This window comes from Camelina sativa, chromosome 12, assembly GCF_030686135.1.
Source record: "Camelina sativa cultivar CO46 ecotype springtype chromosome 12, ASM3068613v1".
NCBI lineage: Eukaryota > Viridiplantae > Streptophyta > Magnoliopsida > Brassicales > Brassicaceae > Camelina > Camelina sativa.
The window spans coordinates 40,062,887-40,080,237 of NC_141891.1; the positions used below are offsets into that span (position 1 = coordinate 40,062,887).

Sequence of the window (17,351 nt, forward strand, 5' to 3'; positions counted from 1 at the left end):
GTCGATCCCGGTCAAACCATGTTGACTCATGACCCAGAAGCTTTCCCGGTTCAGTTACCGGTCCGGTTTTAAAAACATTGCTATTATGCCATATTCGTCTGCTGGGTGGAATCAAGGAATGCTAATAGGGAGCAAAAGCTTCAAGAATGCTGGCTTCCTTCCCCTCAAAGGCATCAAAGATATTTTTTTCTATATTCTTTATTTTTCTGTTAACTTTGATCCATCTTATTCATCAAAATTTATGTCTGTCTCTTCAAAATTTATGTTCTTATTAGTTTTGCATTAATTTTGCTCCAAAATCTACAACATGTGAACCCGTATTGGACGGTCTAATATTCATTATGTTGTATTTCGATTTCATTTTAGAATTTGTTCAAATGCAAAACAAAAAATATAATTAAATATATACCTTTAAGTTAACCGTTATTTTTTTGTTTTGCATTTGAAAAAAAAAACACTAAAATGCGATTAAAAAAATAGAACATAATCTGTATTAGACTGTTCAATACGTTTTCACATGTTGTAGATCTTTTACTTTGCTTTAGATATTTTATTGAGAATATGTGAAAAGTGCATGTTGATATGATGTCTCAAAAAGATTACAAAAAAGAGTCGATGGTATTTTTTAAGCATGTACTACATAAGGATATTTACAACAACATTGTTCTCCTCCAATGCAAACAGCATAACCATACTGGTTGTTATGACAATACTGAACGCAACCTGGAACATAATCGCCTGGCCATTTTGATTCACATGCTTTTAACTCAGATGCAATACTCAGGCCTCTTCTCGAGTACATGATCTAGTTGTTAATAAAAATTAGTAAACCCATATGAAATGGGGTATAAGAAATAAGAATAGACCAATACATACAAAATTAAATACATAAAAATGGAACATAGAATAAAAGAAGATGCAAAAAATACATATTCCGGTATATATAGTTTACCTATTGTGTATTCCGGTATGCTCTTGCCTGGGGCACTAGCAGTTGTGGTATGACAATGAACATAAGATACAATGAAAATGACACTGAAAACTAACGTGATTAGAGTTTTTGTGGTGATAGCCATTTTTTTATTCTTATATTTTTCTCAATGAGTTCTTCTTTACTTAGATTGATTATAAATAATAATCAATCTAAATAAATGAAAAAAAAATGTCATTGGTATTTTTTCCTAGTCAAAATTGTAAATGAAAAAAAATCGTTCAATTTATTTCTTATAGATTTATATCCAAAAGTATATCTTTATAGAATTGTAATCAAAGTTGTAAATGAAAAAAATATTTCAATTATTTTTTACCTAATTAGGTTTGAACACTGAATATGATATTTATTATTTTATACATAGTTATATATGTTTTTTTTTTTTAAATTTTGCTCTATCATTATTTAAACTTTTGTTTTATAATTTGCAAAGCATAGATAATGTATCCGGTCGTTAAAATAAGTTTTTTTTTTTTTTTTTTGTCGTCTGATAGAACCAATAAAATAGATTGTAGCAAAGAAACAAAGAAAGATAAAAACAAAAACTAATAAGAAGCCTCATCTCTCACTTGATCATGAAGCCAAGAAGGCCCTCCAAGTGAAAGATAAGACTGAAACCGACCATCTCTTGTAACACTTTTCGCTATTGCCATCGCCACCTTGTTTGCAGTACTCGCCACTAAATAGATCCGCCATGATGAGAATTTTAAGAGAACCTCATGAATGTTGCTCAACAGAAGACTATAACGTGGCCAAGTGAGAGGGTTATTGATCGCCTCAACAGCAGAGGCTTCATCCAACGCCATTTCCAAGTTCGGAATCTGGAGAATAGCTAAAGCTTCAAGCGTCCATAAGATTCCATGTAATGTCACTACAAACCGTGAAGCAGAAACTGGTAAGGCTGCTCTCGCATGATACAAGACTTGACCATACACATCTCTCGCAATCCAAGCTCCACCAGCCAAACTATTCTTGCTACACCACGAAATACCAAGGTTACATTTAACAAAACCCGTGATGGGTTTACACCATTTAACCTCCAAAGAACCAGAACTTGTACGACCCACAGAATCTGTTCTCACAACCCTGTCTTGTGTTTCCTCCCATTGACAACAATCCTCGCGAGCCTTACTTACCAAATCTCGTATATCCCCCAGTTTGCCTTGGAAAAGCAAAGTATTTCGGTGCTTCCAAATGCCCCAGAGTAACCACGGAATAACAGAGCTTATGGCATTTGGAACTGCCTCATCCTGCATAACAACCAGTAAGTGTTCCCAATTTTTCTCCACATCCTCATTATAAAACCCTCCATTCAGAGAAGGGATATTTGCCAAAGCAAACGCTTGCCGTGCAACTGGACAATCAAACAACATGTGGCCAATAGTTTCAGATTGAAAACCACATCGCAAACAACAAACATCCCCACCACATCCTCTGGATGCTAAACGCTCAGAGACAGCTAGAGCACCCGATAGCATTCGCCACAAGAAAGTTTTAATTTTGGGAACTGTTTTTACTTTCCATACCTTGGCTTTAAGTTCCTTTTGCTTAGTCTCCGACTCAGTGCTCGGTTCATAAATAGTAGGAAGCGTTTGTAAAAGCCAATAGCCACTCTTCACTGAATAAGAACCAGACTTATTGTAAGGCCAAATATAATGATCAGCATGTCCGGCCTTCAGGGGCATAGAAAGTATTTGTTTTGCATCCTCTGGAGGAAATAAGGCTTTCACCTTCCCGATATCCCATGACATCTGATCTGGTACTCGCAGGTCCTTCACACGTAAATCAACTTCAAAGAAAGTCTGGAGACGATAAGGAGCTCGAGGGTGTATGTCAAAGAGCCATTTATTCTTCCAGACGAAGGTGTCACAACCATCACCAATACTCTTCATAAGCCCAGATTTTAGCAACTCCCGACCATGAAGGATGCTCCTCCACGCGTAAGAGGGTCTTGATCCTGTGCCACACTCCAAGAAAGATGTGCGTTTAAAATATCTGCTCTTATAGAACCTGGAGACTAAGGAGCCTGGATTATTTAGTATCCGCCATGCTTGCTTCGCCAGCAGAGCTTGATTGAAGTCCCCCAGATCCTTAAAACCCAGTCCACCTTCTGACTTCGATTTACACAACTTTTTCCAGGCTATCCAAGCAATCTTCCGCTTCCCTTGACAGTTGCTCCACCAAAACTTACACATTGCACTGGTCAGCTTCCGGCATAGATTTTTACTCAATCTGAAACATGACATGGCGTAAACCGGAAGGGCCATTCCCACTGCTTTCAATAATACTTCCTTTCCACCCAAGGATAATGACTTGGCATGCCACCCTTGGAGTCTGTTCTGTAGCTTCTCCCCAATAAAGCCTAAGAGGGCTTGTTTAGAGCCACTAAAGCATTCTGGCAACCCCAAATAAGAACCGGAACCACCCTCCTCATGAATATTCAAAGTCTGTTTAACCATAAGTTTAACCGCATCACTCGTTTTCTTCCCAAAAGTAATTGCAGACTTCGTGAAATTAATCACCTGACCAGAGGCTTTCCCATATAACTTGAGACAACGCATAAGTTCCTCACATTCCTCCTTTGTGGCTCGACAGATGAAGAGGCTATCATCAGCGAATAATAAATGCTGAATAGTTGGGCATGTTTCATTAAAGCTGAACCCTGTCAAACGATCTTGTTGTTGACTCCGACACATCGAGTGAATCAGAGCTTCTGCGCACAGGATAAAAAGAAAAGGAGATAACGGATCACCTTGTCGTATCCCACGCCCTGGCTTGATATAACCATAGTCACCACCATTAATGAGCACCGAGAAGGTAACTGATCGAACACAACTCATGATCCAACCCACCCATTGATTATGAAACCCCATTTTGAGAAGGAGGTGTTCCAAGAAGTCCCATTCCACCCTATCATAGGCCTTTGACATATCAGTCTTCACTGCAATGACATCCTCATTAAAACTCGAATGGGTTTTCAGGGCATGGACAACCTCATGTGCAATAAGGATATTATCAGATATCAACCGCCCTGCTACAAACGCTCCTTGTGTTTCAGACACTAATGATGGCAAGCATCTTGTCAACCGAGTGCATATTACCTTAGACACAATCTTGTAAAGCACAGAACATAAGCTGATCGGTCTCATGTCTGACATTTGGTTAGCATTTGGTTTCTTAGGTATGAGACAAAGCTGAGTGTGGTTCCAGTCTTGTGGCAACACCCCGGTGGAGAAGAAACCCTGTACCTCTTTAATGATATCAGTTCCTACAGTCGACCAATACTTCCGAAAGAATGCACCAGTCCACCCATCAGCCCCAGGAGCGCTATCTCCTTTAATATTAAACGCTGCTTGCCTTATTTCCTGAGCTGAAACGTCCACAATCAATCGCCTATTCATGTCTTCTGTTACCCGTTCTTCCATCCCCTCCAGTAACTCCTCAAAATTAGTAGGGTTCGAAGATTGAAAAAGGTCAGAAAAGTATTCTGCGGCAATTGTTCCCTTCGACCCCTCTTCAAAACATTCTACCCCATTGCTATCAATCAACAATGTCAGTCGGTTCTTCAGTCTCTTGTACTTGACACTACCATGGAAGTACGCCGTATTCTTGTCTCCTGCTTGTAACCAAGATTCCCGGCTTTTAAGTTTCCAATATACTTCCTCTTCTCGAAATGCCACTGATAAGGCCCACTTGATCTGCTGCAAACGCCTGAAATTTGGTTGCAATTTGGTAGATTCTGTTTCCAGGTCTCGTCGCAGAAGCTGAATTTGAGTCAAATAATTAACCGGATTTGATCTCTTCCATCTTGATAGTGCTCTACGGCATTGAGAGAGACACTCTGTAACAGACCTATTTGTAACCCCACTTGCAGCACTCCATTGCTCTTTGATGATCCTCTCTGTATCCGGTTTATTAATCCAACGCTTATCAAAACAGAAGCGTCCTTTAAAACATGAATCCGCATCAACCAATCTAGTAATGATAGGTCGATGGTCTGAACCTAGCAGTTCCAGATATTCTGTATTAACTCGCGGAAACAACTCAAACCACTCACTGTTCCCAAAGCTCCTATCCAAACGGCACTGAATCCACACATTATCTCGTCTTCCCCCCCCAAGATAATTTGTTACCATAACTCGGAGTCTCTTTAACCCTACAATTCCTTGCCATTGTTCGAAAGGGATAAAATGAACTCTCCGGTCTTCTCGGCCCGCCCAACTTCTCAGAATTATCCATAATTTCATTGAAGTCTCCAGTGAGCATCCATGCTTCATCTCTCTGAATCCCAATTCTGGTGAGTCTCTCCCAAACCTGCGGTCTCAAATGACGAACAGGGTCCCCATAAACATATGTAATATAGAAGGAAATTGAACCCTTGGTAACTTTTGTGTCTATGATCCGTGAATCAGCTACAAGCACCTCCACTTGGTATGAATCCTTCCAAAACAATGCTAATCCACCACTCAGGCCAACCGGGTCGACGATATGAACCTGATCATATCCCAACCAATCCTTAACACCCAAAACGTGATCACTGGAGTTTTTGGTCTCCAGGAGGAACAAAAAATCTGGGAAATGTTCACGACGCATTTCCTTGAGACGTCGAACTGCCGAGGTGCTCCCCATGCCTTGACAGTTCCAGCTGGTTACACTCATTGAGAATTGGGTGGTTTCTGGGGAACCACCAAACCAGGCTGCTCAACTTCGGTACTCTGCACATGATTCTCCTTATCCATATTTCCCCTTTGGCCAATCACATCTCGTATCTGAACCTCCCCAGCAGTATCAACGCAGTCATCTCTCTTTAAAACCTTGGGTATATTGTCCCGATCTTCTAGTGCTTTTCGTTTGTTGACAACAGGACATGTTACACCACCATCATCATCCGTCAACCTTCCAGCTAATCCAGTGCTTCCCCTAGTATAATTCTCCTTTGGGTGCCGCTTCCATGCTGATAATTTCTTTGGAACTTTAGTGAGAGACCCGCCACCATTCCCAGGAGTGGTACAACCAATACTAAATCCCGCTGCAGCCACAGCTTCCAAGGAAACAGGTTGTTCCTCGCAAGACAATCTCTGGTGTGACAGGGCAGGTTGCTTATCAGTCGCCTGAGGGACCAGGATGTGTTGACTAGTCACCATGGGTGGGATATTATCATTTATCGCCATAGCATTAACAGAGAACCCTTCCTTATGCCCTCGTTGCTGATAATCAAAGACTGGGCCTTTCCCTTTATCAAGACTTTGCGTTAAAGCTGGAGGAGCTTCCAAACGCAGTAGTGAGTTTTGAGCACGAGCATCCGTGGCAATCGACTCTAAAGTCATCCGCAGCTTTTCTTCCCTTTGACCATACAGTGTTGGGTCACCCGAGAAAAGGTATCTCTTCATCTCTGTTAGCACCTCTGGAACTACCAAATTTGATTTGGAAGGAAAACCTGGTGGACTTGGCCATTGGAGAAGCAGAATAACTTCACCCGCCAGGTCAGAGGGAAATCTGTTGTCTCGTGTTGAGCTCCATATACCAAGACCACCAAGAGGGTCTTGACTTCCACGAACATCTTTGGTTAAGTTCTCCTTACGCAAGAAAGGGCATCTCTGCTTATCATGTGTGAGACGAAAACAGTGGAAGCAGCTTTTCCTCACCCTTTCGTATTCAATACTCACCTCAGCAATCTGTCCTTTGGGCAAATGAACAGATTTGGATTTAACCAAAGGGTTTGAGATATCAAAAATAATCTTGACTCGCACAAAGGCATTATACTGAGATCTCTCTTGGTCAAAAGCTATCTCCTTGACCTGACCAATTCTCCCAGCAATCGTCTCAATCGTTTTGAGAGAAAGGTAATTCGGTGGAATATTCCTTAGGCGGATCCATACTGGGAAAATTGTAAGGAAAGAACTTGATGGCGTCTCCGTCCAACGCTCCAGCAATAAACCCCATTCATCAAAAGTCCAGAATCCTGTCTTGAGTACCCTTTCCAGATCACTTTCCAATTGAAAAATAAACTGGAAAGTATCTCTTGATAACGCAATACCTCGCACCCTTTCGTAAACTCTCCAGACCCGAGGCATCTTCATAATCATCTTCCCCATCTTCTGACAGTCAGGGTTCAGCAATCTCCCTAAGAGGCTCAATCGACACTCTACCGCCGACCCAAAATCGCCCTCATCCGTGATGACAATCGGGTCTTCATCCGTTATTGACATACTCTCCAGCGCTTTACCCAAGCTCGCCTCCATTAACAGTAAGAAAATACCTAGCTTTTTAACGGAAAACCTAGAACCGAGCCCAGATAAAGATAGTACCGGCGGATAAAAGACTCTTCTGGAGAAATTTGAATTTGAAACAGGATAATCGTGAGAATATTCGAAGAAATCCCATGGTAACAGATAGATTTGGTGAAGATTTGGAGATTCCGAAAAGATCGCTGATTTTAACGACAATTCTCCGGCAAAATCTTGTATTTTCCGGCTGGATAGTCCACCGAAGTGTGGACAATGAAAGACTCTCAACAAAAAAGAGAGACCTGAGCTCATTTTAGACTCCTCAAATCTCCGTCTCAAATCAACGAATAAGTTTTGTTTTGTTTTTTGGTCGTCATATATGTTTTTTTAAAAATGGATTTGGAGAGTTTAAAAGCTATTTATACCTATTTTGTTCCAAAACAGGCTAAAACCAAGAAAACATTGCTTAGAAGCTGTAAACATATTTTTTAGTGTTTCTGGGGTTTAAATGTGTCTTAATCCAATGCAACTGACTAATTATAAGAGTTTGAGATGGATTTGGAGAGTTTAAAAGCCACTTATACCCATTTTGTCCCAAAACAGGCTAAAACCAAGAAAACATTCCTTAGAAGCTGTAAACAGCTTTGTTAGTGTTTTTGGGGTTAAAATGTATCTTAATCCAATGCAACTAACTAATTATAAGAGTTTGAGATGTATTTATAACCATACTCGGTAGTCATGCCCGATCATACACTGCATAGCCCAAATGAAAGCTTCGACTTCAGCATGTAAGGGGGAAAGATTCCGCCGGAAATTGGTAGCTATCCTACTCGACGTGGGATCCTGAAACTGAGTACAGAACCATCCTTCGCCGGCAAACGAATCAACAACTTTCCAAAATCCATCAACGAAACAGCGGTAGCCTGAAAAGGGATCGTGAAGTGATGTTGCATAATTATACATAAAAAATGTTGGGCTAATTTGTTATTTTACGTGTTTTTGATTTTGAACTTATAGTTAATCAAATTATTCCAATTAATATATGTCGCCAGCTAACTGATACGGTGGACATCATGCAGGAGGAGTAACGGTTTGCAATAAGATTGATGAGTTCTCAGGTAAATCAGACCACTCACTTTATCCATCTTTGAGTAATCGACGGGTTCTCTCTGTGTTATTATTACTTCTTTTTTGAATGAAAAATATATGCAGTGTTATTATTACTTGTCAAAAATATATATCACAATTATTTTGAAATATGACTACAACTACAAAAATATATGGCATATGGCATCTAAGATACAATATGACTTAATTACACTAAATATATTATCATCAAAATTTTAATTTTTTTACATTAGTTAAATTCATATTAGTAGTCTTTAAATTTTGATGTACACCAAAAAAACAACATAATATGCATTTAATTGCACTTTTGTAACTCACAAATAGTAGCTTTGATACATCGATTTATGTATTATCTATTAAAAGAAAAACACATATCTTACTATAACTTTCACGACCTCATATTTCAAATCTCACATAATTTTATAAATTCTACAATATTAAAGAAAAAATACATTGAATGTTTTCTTATCAACATAAAAGCAAAGTATACACTCGAGTGTGGATTCGAAATCCACAAGCATCACACAACTAAATTAATCAAAATCAAAATTCAGTTATAGAAAAGGATAAGAATGAGGCTATGGCCATAAAAATCTCCCTTTTTCTACGTACTCTTCAGTTTCTTGCTTCTCAAGTTACATGCCATGTCAAAGTCCCCAACTCCCCATGATCAGTGTCTATACGTACTAGGCAATTCGGCAGCTGCTGGAGAGATGTATGTAATGTCTTATAGGGAAAGCTCTTCAATTCGACAAGGGATTTGTACAGTCTAAGGTTGAAGTCAATTACCTTGGTGAAGTGTGACCAAAGTAGTGCACAATAGCCTTATCAAGAGGAAACTCTTCAACAGGATCCACACGCATTTTGATAGGAGAGTAGCAGAAACAGTTCCCGGTATGGTTATTGAGCTTTGACCAATGTTAAGGTCAAGAAATGTTGGTTTCCAACCATCTTTTGCTGCCCGATTCAGAATCATCTTAGCCAATATAATGTTCTCTTCCCAGAGTCTGTATCGCCTAGAATGATAACCCTTGAACACTACATGGAACAAAACCGTAAAGAAAACTAAGAGTTCAAGTTGCTATGTACAAGGATAGAAATTAATGATCTTTAGTAAGGAAAAGATACATGTAATGATGTAAAGGTACAAAATCTCTTGTTTCTCTAACTTCACTCGTCTTATTTGTGTACCAAACTCTCCACCGTACGAGATGTTCTAGCTCTCACTGTCAAGTTATCAGAAATATATGAAGCTGAGTTTCTAACTTTGTTTTCCATATTCCGATTTGTTGAGAGATACGAAGCGTCCATTCACAGTGTGGACGAAAAGTTGTTTGCTTTGTTTAAAACGAAGTCGTTCCGGGTTAGGACTTAGGAAGGTTCGACGTCGATTTGGAATGTATCTACTCATATCTTCTTCTTGTGTCTATGCCGCAGCATTTTCTCGGTGGATACACGCTTATCAAAGTAAGTACGCTTATTAAAGAAAATAGTACCTGCGAAGAAACGGAATCACCTGTTGAGTAAGTAACATGACGTCAGTCTTTTGTCCTTGCAGAGAGTTGTGCACGTTAAGACAGCAGGTCTGGTAACAGGTGTTTGAGAGTTACTGATTTCACTGTTCGGTTCTCCACTAACAGACAGAGCACAAGTATGGTGAACAAAAACATTGGCAGGAGAAGAAGAGAAAGAGAAAGGCTCAACTTGTCGGAAACGCAGGAAGTAAAAACTGTATTCTAATGCAAATGCAAATCCCCAACTATTTGTCGTGTCAAACAAATATATATAACATAAGAGCGACGATTGCGATTACATGACAAGGGTTTAACGAACGAACGAACGACATATTTGACAAAATCATATAATAATAATAATAATAATAATAATAACAGCCACCCGGGTCGGACTTTTGTAGGACTTAGGAGGATCAGATGGAGCTTTTGGATCGCCGGATTTGGGATTGCAGGGATCTCTTTTCAGAAAGTTCAACCCTCCTTTGATGTTTGTCCAAATAATGATCCATCTCGATGATGTCCTAAAACATGAGAGAGAAGAAGAATGATGAACGGTTAGATAGTCACAGAGCAAGCTTGAGAAACAGAAATATCCACTCTCTCTCTTTTTTACCTGTTCAGCCTGTAGATCACTCTCTGAAAGAGATTCTGATGTGAGACCACCTGAAGTAGTAGAACAAGAAGAACAACAATTGAAAATGTCTACTTTTGTCCAAGATTTGTCCAATCTTAAAAAATGTAAAAAAAAGTGACATACCGAGCACGTATCCAACCGTACCACAGAGCACACCTTTAAAGCAAAATCCCATCACATTGAGAGCAATTTTCCCCATTTCTTGTGTCGGATGGATTGTTCTATGCACACCTATAAATTTGAATTTGAATTTAATTGATCGAAGCATATTTTAAAAAAAAAAATCGAATTAAATTGAGAGAAGTAAAAAAAAAAAAAAAAAAAGCGACCTATCGGACTGGCGGATGAAAATTCGTGGTACTGTGATCTCCACCTACGGAATAACTGAAAAAAAAAAAAAAAAAATTGTGTACATTTGGATTTTTAGCTCTTCGAACAAAACATACATACAGAAACACAGATTGCGATTCCACTATTATACCTTAGCAACGGTGTTTCGCATCATCTTCCTTCGTCCTGTCCGAAATTTGGGAACTAGGGTTTGGTCTGATTTGATTGATATCGATCGCCAAAAAAAAAAATCGCACTACCAATTTCGTAGAGCTGAAGGATCAAATTGGGCCTGTTGGCTTACTATTGAATGTAACTTTTTCACCTACACAATACATTCTCTTTTTACATTATTATTACATACAGATTAAGAAAAAAAGAAAAAAGAATAGAATCCCTAAACTGGTCTACTGACGAGAGGAAGAGAGGATGAAGCGAACGATTCCTGCAAAGGTAATAATTGTTGTTCAATTTCCTTGTGATGGATTCACTTTCAATATTTTTTTTTTTTTTGGGGGGTTTGATAATGCGAGAAGCTTCTGCAGTTTTGTGGAAGAGCGTTTTCCACCGTCTCCTCCACCACCACCATCTCGAGCATCACACGTCAGTTGGAAAGGAAGAAAAGTTTGTTTCTTTGGGCAGCATTTTTCGGTGGATACATTACCCACGCTTATCAAAGTAAGTGTTGTTTACCGCGACGACCTGCCCATTATAACAAAACCCACCCGACCCGACTGGCTAACTAATTTCTCTATGTCTTTTTTTTTTTTCTCTTCAGATTACCGAGAGTGCAGCGAGTACTGGGGAAAAGTTAATAGGATGTACGACGACCACGAGAAGCGCAAAGAGGAACTGAATCAAAGATTCTCCCGAGTAGTTGAAAGGGTCAGCTTCTTACAACCTTTGAAACGAATTTTTAGTTTCTTTTCAATCTTATGCCCTGCATTCATTCTTCACCCAAATTTACTTTCTTTATTCCTGCTCGTGTTTCAGGAGAGAGAGGCTGGTCGCTTGCACTAGATAAAAATATTCAACGATTTTAATAAAATGACATTGCAGAAGATCACAAAGATTGAATCTAGCAGCCTTTCTCATTGGGATTAGATGTGATATAGTATCCCTCTTTTAGAAATGAAGATATGGCTGTGGCAAGTATTTGTCTTTTGTTGGTCCACACAGTATGCCTTACGGTATTGTTGTTGTAGTTCTCACGTTTTCCCAAAACTATCAGATTGGAGTTTTGAGATTTTTATGAGTTCCCTATGTTAAAAAAATCTTTGCACTCTGCTTTTTAAGTTAGGTTTCTCTCTTTCAACTCCTAAATTCAACAAGTTGCTTGCACCTTCTAAGTTTTTACTTTTTTTTTTTTTTGTGTTCTTTTTATTATTAGAGAAGAAAAATAACATTGCATACATAGTGGAATATCACTATTCACTAGTAAAAGAAAATCAAATTATGGTTTTAAGTTCATCAAATGATCAAATTAAGCTAAATAATAGTAATCCTCAACCAAATATTTTGAACTTTTTTTGTTTCTTCTTCTCTTGTTGGATCTTCTGATTGTCCTTGTTTTCCTCTAAAGCATTGATTAGAAGGCTCAGGGATTTATCAACATCAATTTGATGGTTTCTAGCCATAAGATTCTCCGCGACATCAGCTGGAGAAATCATTGTCTCCTCCAACAAAGCCTTGATTTCTCTGAACAAGGGATGAGCGTCATCACCATCAAGATCGAGGTAGTTCTTGGCAAGGATCTTGAACGCTTCGTAAGTGCAGTAAGATAACTCAATGTGCATATCCATTCTTCCTCTCCTGATCAAAGCCGGGTCAAGCTTTTCCAAGTGGTTTGTTGTGAATACAACAATCCTTTCTTGTCCACAAGCCGACCAAATACCATCAATGAAGTTGAGAAGACCAGAGAGTGTAACCGAGTTTTCGTCTTTATCTTCTCTTCCATATCTTTCCCTAATGTTGCTCTCTTTCTTGATTCTATTAGCAGTGAACTCCGCAGAGCAATCTATGTCTTCAATCACAATAATGGACTTGCTGGATGTTGCCGTAAGCAGTTTTTTCAACTCCGAGTTGTTCTTTACCGCGGTAAGTTCAAGATCATAGATGTGATAGTTTAAAAGATTAGCCATGGCTGAAATCATGGTAGACTTACCTGTTCCTGGCGGTCCATACAATAAGTAACCTCTCTTCCAAGCTTTCCCTATCTTCTTGTAATACTCCTTCCCATTGCTAAAGGCGATGAGGTCACTCACGATCTCTTCTTTCTTCTTTGGATCCATAGCTAATGTCTCAAAACTCGCAGGGTGCTCAAATGCAATAGATCTCCACATATTCTGGCCAAAAACCCATTGAGTACTCAAGTTATTCGTGAAAAGCCTTGTTTGCTTGTTCTTGACTATTATCGACTTCCCTTCTTGAACAACATGTTTTACGTACGAATCGGTTATAAGACTCCTTGAACGGTTGTGAAAAGTGAGCTTGTAATATCTGTTTCCATCAGTCTCAACCACAATCTCCCACCAGACGTTAACTCCTTTGTATTCGTCTCTCACTTTAGGCTCGTTTCGTTTCAACACCAAACCTTTGCTTTCTTTCACTTGGCTTCCTTTGAGATGTTTGGACTTGTCGGTTGATTTCGAGTCAAGGTAGGTCTCGATGGCCGAGAAAGCTTGGTTGAAACTGTACTCATCGCTCTCTGGGAAGTTGATCTCGACGTAAGGAGAGAAGAGGTTGGTGAAATAGTCGGAAACTCTCTGAGCAAAACAGAGTTGTTGGAATGAAGACAAGAGAAACTCTTTGATTGTGATCTTCAAGTGGTTAGGGAAGATTTGTTGAATTGTTGCCCAAAGAAAGAACAAACTTGCCATGCTTGAGCCCATACTTCCAAATGAATCACCCATCATCATCGTTCTTTACCACCAAACAACAAATGTTTGTTTCTTCTTCTTTGTGTTTGATGTAGTATGCTTTTTCTCTGTTTTTGGTTTAGAGTGTGCTCTATTTATATAAACAAGTGATCATTAAGTCGGCGACTAACCTTTACAAAGTCTTGTATAATATATTATAAAGTCTTTCGTGTTTCACTTTTTTTGCCTCTTTCGACGTTGGTTCCAATTATAAACCGTGTCAAATAATGAATTGGACGACTCTCGAGTCTCTGGCGCGTTAGAGTTTTCCACTGAATAGGATTAATTTAAGTAAAAGATTAACCTCTACCAAAAAATAGGTAATCAGAAAATGATAAACTAAAAGACTAGTCTTAAAAGTTTAAACCTCTCAAGGATCGTACACTAGACCAAAACTGACTGAAATTGTAAATCATCATATTTGATAAAATATTAATCGCTATAATTATGGCTAGGGTTTGACCCAATTGTCATGAGTTGAACAACTCTGAATCATTATGCTATGCAAAAGCTTTCATCACATATGATTTCAAACATTAGTCTAATTGGAAAAATTATGTTCCTACATAGATAAACAGAATACATTTTATAACTAAAATTAACCATACTTGTCTCACAAGAAAATTACGATCCTATCATTACTTTTCTTTCTGTAGACGTAGAGCTTCTTCCGTTACTTGCTGCTAATTTGCCGATGTGCGTCCCTGCAATATATCCACCTGACCAAGCGTTCTGCACATAACAACACTTGCATGAATAACAAATATACCATTTTTTTTTTTAACAATTTTATATTTGCCTTAATGCCTTATTTACCTGGAAATTGAAGCCTCCAGTAACTCCATCTACATTTAGTACCTGAAACATACAAATGTAAGTGTAAGATATGTTATGATGGTCCTGTCATCTGTATGTACATGAATACCTACTTCCTCATGCCATGTGTCTATGTTCCAAAATGTATTGGTATATGTATGAATGTCAGTAGGCTAAATGCACAAATGAATGCTTAAAACATTGTAGCTTTACCTCCCCCGCAAAGAAAAGATTTGGAACAAATTTGCTCTCCATTGTCTTCAAAGATACCTTATAAAAGAGAGAGGCAGTAAATAATCAGATCTTGTCAAAAAAATAAAAAGAAGAAGAAAAAGAGTAATTTATGTCTGAAGAGACTGAACCTCGGATAAAGGAACTCCTCCTGCTGTCACAAACTCATCTTTGTATTGACCCTTTGCAGCAAAATAACGAAACACAATGTCATCATCCCCATCTTGACTAGTACTATTATAAAATCTGAAAAAATTTCAATGTTTCATGTTATACCTTTCCGGTTACTTGAAATGTACAATGTTTAAGAAGATCAGAAACAGAGCTCAAGGAGTTATTTGACACTGAGGCCCACAAAGTGTCTTTTGAAGAACCCTGGTGGATCAAGAAGACAATTACGGACATTAGTGTAAGATTAAGAGGTTTTACGATATGGAAAAGCTATGTAAGAAGGTTTGTCAGAACCTCGCGGTCTAGAATGTATCTCCAGAATCTGTTGACAAGGCCAAATTGAGGAGGAAAGGAATTGGATACCTTGTGCTTCTGCATCACACAATGCTCAAACGTTTATTCTCTAGAACCAAACACAAGAAACAGAGAGAACAAAATGGTAAAAGTATGAAATGTTGTTACTGAAAACTGCTGCTTGTGTTGTTTGAGTACAGATTTGGCAGTTTCAATGTTTATATCCGGTATGAAATCGACAATAAGATGCCCTACAGCCAAATTTAAATATGTTCAAACTTCATCAAGTTAACAGGATTAAAAAATATCCCCCTAAGAGATGAAAGATTCAGACCTTTGTACTTAGAACTGAAGAGATGTCGTGCACCCCATGCAGAGAGTCGAAGAATAACCGGTCCACTAAGTCCCCAATGTGTCACAAGCATTGGACCAATCTTGAAAGATAACAAAGTAATATTTGAACTTTTCCTCATGATAAAGGATGTTAACCAAATTAGCAATAGCAAGGGGAAAAGATGCACACCTGCACAAGGTTAGACAAATCCGGGAGTGGATGATCTAATTTCAGTCTGGCTTGTACTTTGGAGAAACTAATCTGGGCAAGAGATATAAACAATGTCACATACAAAGCTCATCGAAAAAATTTCGGGCTAGGGAATTCTAATCTTAAGAGGAAAACTTACCCCTGCTAATTCAGTCAGCAATGGATCATTGATCTTAAAAGTGAATAAGCTCGGTACTGGATCTACAATGGAATGACCAAATCGAGTGGCTAATGAGTGACCCTGTAATATAATAAAACAAAACATCTCATGAAAACACCTTTAATGCAAACCAGCTTTGAAACTAAATAATGGGATATTATATAACCTGTTGGCTACTTCCAGTTGCAATCAGAAGATACGTAGCTTCGATAGATTCAGACGTGTCAGCAGTTTGCTTCCCAACTTTAACAAGGAACTTTCCATCTGGTTTAGTAGAAGCAGCCAACACAGACTTACCTCTCTCAAGCCTAACTGGTTTAATGAAATTGAGTGGATATATCAATGAAGAGAGACAGCGCAATTAAGAACAAATAGGTGTTTCAAGAAATGTGTTGTAAATAATACCTCCTCTAACATTTGCTTCATTTAAGAGACAATCTATTAAAGAAGATGAACTATCACTGACAGGGAACACTCTTCCATCATCTTCAGTCTGTCAAGAGACAACAAGAATTAGGATGCAAAGTCACAACCTAAAGATTTTAATCGGATGCAAAGTCACAACCTTTAGTGGGACTCCATGCTCAGAAAACCATGACATAGTATCAGCAGGTCCATGTGTGTAAAAGAAAGAACCTTTAAGCTCTTTATGACCACGAGGATAATGCCCTGCCAAATTCTACAATACAAATTCGATTTCTACGTTACCAAAAAGGTCAAAACTCAAACTAAACCATCATGATTCTGCAATTTTCAGGTATAAAGTTTGAAACTTTATGTATGAAACAAGACTCACACTAGTATCATTGCAATGCCCATTTGTCACATTGCATCGACCACCACCAGAAATCTTAACCTACGAAAGATAAACAAAATGAACATAATTCATCTCCTTGATTGGCCAATTGAGTTTTTTAAAGTTAATGCAAAAGACAGAAGAGAAGCTGACCTTGGAGAGAAATCTCCCTTTTTCAATAACCAAAACTCTCAAATCAGGTGAGAGAGTCTTAGCCCTGATTGCTCCATAAACTCCAGCTGCTCCACCACCAACAACAACCAAGAGCTCATCACTCTCATCTTTTTCCCCTTTGTAGGCTGAACTAGTTATAGCAGCGGTAGTGAAAAGTCTCCTTCTCTTGATTGTTCTACATAGCAAAGCTTTTACAGGAACCCATAAAGGATTTGCCAAATTCAAACTCATTACACTCGAAAAAAGTTCCTAACTTTGATCCTACTCTTCAATTCCAACGTCAACCGACTACTACAAAGAGTAAACAAAGAGTAAACAAAGAATGTGAAGATGATGCTTAGAGATTTGAGAAAACTAAACTACCCGTTAAACCCTTCAGTTCTCAATTTGAGAAGCCACACGGTGAAGATGATGATTAGAGAT

General features: G+C 38.6%; 3 protein-coding genes across 3 annotated transcripts; 1 reads left to right on the forward strand and 2 right to left on the reverse strand.

Moving 5' to 3' along the window:
• The first annotated feature begins 11,012 nt into the window (after window positions 1-11,012).
• LOC147933382 (uncharacterized) lies at window positions 11,013-12,275 on the forward strand. Its single transcript, XM_087477794.1, has 4 exons — window positions 11,013-11,277; window positions 11,370-11,502; window positions 11,603-11,709; window positions 11,818-12,275. The coding sequence occupies exons 1-4, from the start codon at window positions 11,254-11,256 to the stop codon at window positions 11,842-11,844; spliced, it is 291 nt and encodes a 96-aa protein (XP_087333920.1). The 5' UTR covers window positions 11,013-11,253; the 3' UTR covers window positions 11,845-12,275.
• On the reverse strand, window positions 12,175-13,810 carry LOC104732858 (AAA-ATPase At5g40000). The gene has a single exon (XM_010452450.2). It carries the CDS (start codon window positions 13,740-13,742, stop codon window positions 12,330-12,332), a length of 1,413 nt encoding a protein of 470 aa, XP_010450752.1. The 5' UTR covers window positions 13,743-13,810; the 3' UTR covers window positions 12,175-12,329.
• Window positions 13,811-14,215: 405 nt separating this feature from the next.
• LOC104732859 (uncharacterized) lies at window positions 14,216-17,341 on the reverse strand. Its single transcript, XM_010452451.3, has 15 exons — window positions 16,908-17,341; window positions 16,755-16,814; window positions 16,524-16,637; window positions 16,364-16,451; window positions 16,125-16,270; window positions 15,938-16,039; window positions 15,778-15,849; window positions 15,589-15,688; window positions 15,423-15,505; window positions 15,255-15,332; window positions 15,066-15,164; window positions 14,921-14,971; window positions 14,772-14,828; window positions 14,559-14,600; window positions 14,216-14,474 (listed from the first exon to the last, which is right to left on the reverse strand). Exons 1-15 carry the CDS (start codon window positions 17,157-17,159, stop codon window positions 14,367-14,369), a joined length of 1,452 nt encoding a protein of 483 aa, XP_010450753.2. The 5' UTR covers window positions 17,160-17,341; the 3' UTR covers window positions 14,216-14,366.
• Window positions 17,342-17,351: the final 10 nt, after the last annotated feature.

Coding starts and splice junctions, on each gene's coding strand:
- LOC147933382 (XM_087477794.1), top strand. CDS start 11,254: ATGAAGCGAACGATTCCTGCAAAG. Junction 11,278..11,369: donor AGCGAACGATTCCTGCAAAG/GTAATAATTGTT, acceptor AAGCTTCTGCAG/TTTTGTGGAAGAGCGTTTTC. Junction 11,503..11,602: donor CATTACCCACGCTTATCAAA/GTAAGTGTTGTT, acceptor TTTTCTCTTCAG/ATTACCGAGAGTGCAGCGAG.
- LOC104732858 (XM_010452450.2), bottom strand. CDS start 13,742: ATGATGATGGGTGATTCATTTGGAAGTATGGGCTCAAGCATGGCAAGT.
- LOC104732859 (XM_010452451.3), bottom strand. CDS start 17,159: ATGAGTTTGAATTTGGCAAATCCTTTATGGGTTCCTGTAAAAGCTTTG. Junction 14,601..14,771: donor ATCTTTTCTTTGCGGGGGAG/GTAAAGCTACAA, acceptor TGTATGTTTCAG/GTACTAAATGTAGATGGAGT. Junction 14,475..14,558: donor CTGGAGGCTTCAATTTCCAG/GTAAATAAGGCA, acceptor TGTTATGTGCAG/AACGCTTGGTCAGGTGGATA.